At 38.7% G+C, this 4,701-nt stretch overlaps 1 protein-coding gene across 1 annotated transcript; it reads left to right on the forward strand.

Annotated features, from left to right (window-relative positions):
* Positions 1-394: 394 nt before the first annotated feature.
* Positions 395-807, forward strand: LOC119261286 (fatty acid-binding protein 5-like). Its single transcript, XM_037530534.2, is given in 2 exon segments — positions 395-594; positions 596-807. Coding segments are annotated over 2 exon segments (402 nt in total). The 3' UTR covers positions 798-807.
* The last annotated feature ends 3,894 nt before the right edge of the window (positions 808-4,701 follow it).

The raw sequence follows: 4,701 nt of genomic DNA on the forward strand, positions 1-4,701 counted from the left end.
AGAGAATATACAGCACAGTTAAGTAAAACAGATATTTAGAATAAAAGAGTAAAAGTGTTACATATTTGGGCCTCCCCGGTAGTGCAGCAGTTGAGCGCTGGGTTGCGAAGCTGCCCGCATCCTCTGCAGCGCCGGTTCGATCCCCGGCTGCTCCCCGGCCACAGGCGGAGGGTCCCACATGGCACGCAGACCTCTTCTGCCGCCCTCAGCGGTGTACTTATGTCCTTCTGCTTGCTCTGGCTCTGCTGAATTCTCTCACCCTCCCACGCTTCTGACTGTACCCAGTGCTTGTATAAATAAATAAAAATAAATCTTTAAAAAAAAAAAGATGTCATTTAAAAAAAAAGTGTTACATATTTATGCCGCTTGCTCCGCACGCCCTCCCGCACCCACCATGGCCACCATTCAGCAGCTCGTAGGAAGATGGCTATTGATAAGCAGCAATGGCTTCGACGAATACATGAAGGAGCGAGGTGTTGGAATGGCTCTGCGGAAAATGGGTGCGATGGCCAAACCAGATTGTGTCATCAGTGGTGATGGCAATCACATCACTGTCAAAACTGAGAGCACTTTGAAAACAACACAGTTTTCATGTGGGAGAAAAGTTTGAAGAAACTACAGCTGATGGCAGAAAAACTCAAACCGTCTGCAACTTTACAGATGGTGCATTGGTTCAACATCAGGAATGGGATGGGAAGGAAAGTACAATAACAAGAAAACTTGAAGATGGGAAATTAATGGTGGAATGCGTCATGAACAATGTCACCTGTACCCGGGTCCATGAAAAAGTAGAATAAAAGATTCTATCATCACTTTGGACAGGAATTAGCTTCAGTGATGAAAAAACTCAGTTCAATGAGCAAATCTCCCTACTGCTGTTTTGTTTTTGTTTTTTTTTTTCATTTCTGTATTCAATTTTCCTTATCACAAATATTTTACATGTAACTATTTCAAAGTATTGGTTTCATTAGGCTTATCCCTTTGGTTAGTAAATAAAATGTGTTTGTGCTAAAAAAAAAAGTGTTACATATTTGAAATCAGTCTTGGGTGTTGAGTGAGGGCCTAATAATTGATGTTGAGGGGATAACATGTACAAACAGGGTATTTAATGGGAGCGTCTAACTTGGGAAAACCCACCCAGTAGGCTGTGCATTTGCTTATTGTCCCAGTGCCCAAATGATAGTGGTTTAAAAACAATAAACATTATTTCTCTCTTGTAGTACAAAATGAATGAGTAGTCACTTATGTTTTGAGAAATTATCACAGGCTCAAACTCCTTTTATCTTGTTGCTTTGCCCTTATCCACATGGTTCAGAATGACTCACCACCATGTCCACATTTTAGGTAGCAAAATGGCACATTCTTCCTATTCAAGGAAACAACACAGAGATTACACTTGTCATTTCTACTCCCATACTATTGGCCGGAATTCAGTCACAAGGTAACACCTTGTGGCAAGCAAGGCAGGGAAATGCAGCCTTCAAAGTGAGCAGCCATGTGCATTCATAATACTTGGGGCTTCTATTATTTCAAGGATCAAGAAGGAAATACTGGAGAAAAGCTGGCATTCTTTGTCACAAATATATTGTCTTTAAGGTGAGATCCTGGAGGTTTTGAAGAGAATGGTTTCATCAGGAGCAAAGGAATGGTAGAAGAAGAGAGATGGAGCTCTGTCGTTAGAAAAATGAATTGGGTGTTCAAGGTGCAGGATACCAGGAATTGACTTGGGTGCATCAACAGGTGATAAATGAGATTCTCACAGTAAGGGAGGTTCAGGGGCAACAAGTCTCACTTGTGGAAACCTCTGGTATAGAAAGCTGTTGTCACCTGATCCTGCACTGTGAATGCTGTTGCTTTTTCCAACCCTTGTATTTAATGATTAAAATAAAATGGGAGTTATTTATCAAGTCATTGTTTTATCTCTGGATGGATTTAGAAAGAAATATTTGTTACAGCATAGGATTGCAAAACTTAGTGCTGGATGCGGGATTTACACTTTTTTTTCAAACACAAGCAACTGCTGGTGGGCATAGAACACTGGGTATGTTGGTTGCTGATGTGATTTATGGCAGTCCATGTGTCTTCAGCTACATTTTCTGACCTTTCTTCCACAGTGTCCTCTGCCTTGATAAAATCGCTCTATTCTATGTCAAGTCCTTTAAATCCTTTTTCAGAATCAAGTATGAAACAATTTCCAATGCATTCGACTCTAACTTTCTTTGCTCATTGTTTATTCCCTGAAGACTGAATAATACATTTAGAAGTTGAAAAATTGCAATCTGCTGCTTAGTGCACAGTAATTTAACTTTTTTTTTGCCAGGTTTTTAATCTGGCCTCAGATAAACTTTTTTTTTAAACACATAAACTTTAAATCCCTAAAGTTAACCATTTGGGTCTGCAATTAACCATTTATATCCCCCAAATATGTGGAATTACTTAATTGGGTACGTGAGGGAGTAACTGTACACACAAGAAGTAATGATAAAGAAGCAGTTATATACAAAAGTAGTATTTAAAAATATAGTGGGAGGAGGGTTTTCTTAGGAGAGATCCTGGAACTTTGGTGTATGGTAGTTTATTTGCCCATTCATCCACCCATCCATCATTTCATTAAAAAAATTTGTGAAGTGTTCATCTGTATAGCACTCACTGGAATTCAAAGATTAATATGTTTCCAGTCCTTGAGAGTTTATGTCATAACTTGAGCAGATTCAATTTTGAGACATGATTGGGAAGAAAGGAAGGAAGGGAGAATATATACCAACTGTGTTTTAACTATTGCCAGAGCTTCACATCTATAACCTTATTAATGACGGGGATTAAGGAAAACAAAGGCTAACATCACAGTTTACTAGAAGACAGACATATAAACAACTAATCACTTGCCATTGGTGTTGTAATGAAAGCGGGAGTCTAAATACGGGCAGGTAGATTTTTGCCTGGGACAGATGCTTAAATTTCAATGTGGTCATGATGGATGATCAGGGGCTGTCCAGATAGAAAGATGGGAAGGGCACTGTGGGTAAAAAGAACAAAGTGTACAAAGTGTGGTGATGTGGAACAGGACAGGTTTCAGCAATGCCAGGTGATTAAAGGCTAAGAGGAAATATTGGAGAGGTTGGTTTGCATTCTGTATGTCAGAGATTTGAACTGTATTCGATAGGTGATGTGGAGCTATTGAAATTTTATGAACTTGAAAGTAACATGATTAGATACATGTTTTGGAAAGAATACTGGATAAAATAGAGAAAGGGGAGAAAATAATACATTAATTTACATTCGCTTAGCAATTATTATTGAATAATTACTATGTGTTGGTTATCTTCTAGGGTCTGGGATACAGCATGAAGCCAATCATCAAAAAATTCTTGCTCTCTCCCTCAAGTCACATACAGGATTGTAAACCAAAGTTACCTCAATTAAAAAAAAGTCTTGTTCTTATGCAATTTCAAGTGGTAGAGGGAGAGAGACTGTAAACAAATATATGTGTATACCACCCAGATGCTGATAAGGGCTATGAAGAAACTACATACTTATTAGTTAGCAAGATAGCTACAGACTTTGCAACTGGGTGACCACTTCACCCACATGATGTAACCTCTTATAGAGAAGGAAGGGAACATTTGAGCAAAGTGAAAGAGGTAAGCGTGCAAGCCACATGAATAGTTATAGGAAGAGAACTTTAAACAGAAGGAATAGCAAAAGTGCACAGCCCTCTGTCTTACATGAACGTTCTTAAAACCCCAAGATGACAAAAGATAGGGATTTAAGACTTAAATTCCAATATTTATATGAAGGGGGCACTGAGCCAGAGAAATACTGATCATCTCATGTATCATTCAGAACCTCTAGTCGTTTGTCTAAAACTATTTCAATTTGACAGGCTAGAACAAGATCCCCATTTATAGATCATTGTGGGGCCAGAATTTTGGACAGAGGTAACGAAGCTATTTTCTGTTATCCCTCTTGAAAAGCAATTTTGCATTTAAGCAATGAAGCCCAGTTATGAAGCCAAAGCCAACAGAATCTAGTCCTTTAGTTCCTTTGTCATTTTAAATCGTTCACTTCATTTTCAGATGCTCAAAATCTGTACTTGATAACCACATTTAAGGGAACTTGCCTCTAAACCAAAGAGCTACACTGATTTGGATGGCACATGTGGAAACCCCTCAGCAAATAAGTGAGATGAGTGAAACTGGGAATGTGTCTGCCTAAGCATGATCTAGCTGAGTGCGTTGCACACATACAAGAGATAAAAATGAAGCCAGACTCTGGAATGAGATCATTAGTATATACCATCCTGGGGCTGCAGTTGGACCACACACATATTTAATGCAATGAACCCACCTTGAAACGCCCCTCAGTCTCAAGAGAACAAAGTACTAGAAAAAACAAAGGGAGGGGAGGATGCTGAGTGATTCATAATGCTGTCAATGTCACAATCCACCCTGAACAGTAGAATAAAGTTAATAGAGAAACTTCTTTAGTGCTTGTTCAGCTGCCTGCCACCCAACACTGTGGCAGAAAAGCAAGGAGGAAATAGATGTATCATTATAGGATACATCAATAATAAATTACAGAAATGTCTTTTATATATAAGGAGTAGTTCCTTGTATTTTATTTGAAGTATCAATCTTTAGAATTATGTATTTGACCACTCGCCTAATGCAGACAGCTTAAATAATTTGTGTTTTTTAAAGA

This window comes from Talpa occidentalis, unplaced genomic scaffold (genome assembly GCF_014898055.3).
Source record: "Talpa occidentalis isolate TD23 unplaced genomic scaffold, MPIMG_talOcc4v2.1 talOcc4.6, whole genome shotgun sequence".
Taxonomy (NCBI): Eukaryota; Metazoa; Chordata; class Mammalia; order Eulipotyphla; family Talpidae; genus Talpa; species Talpa occidentalis.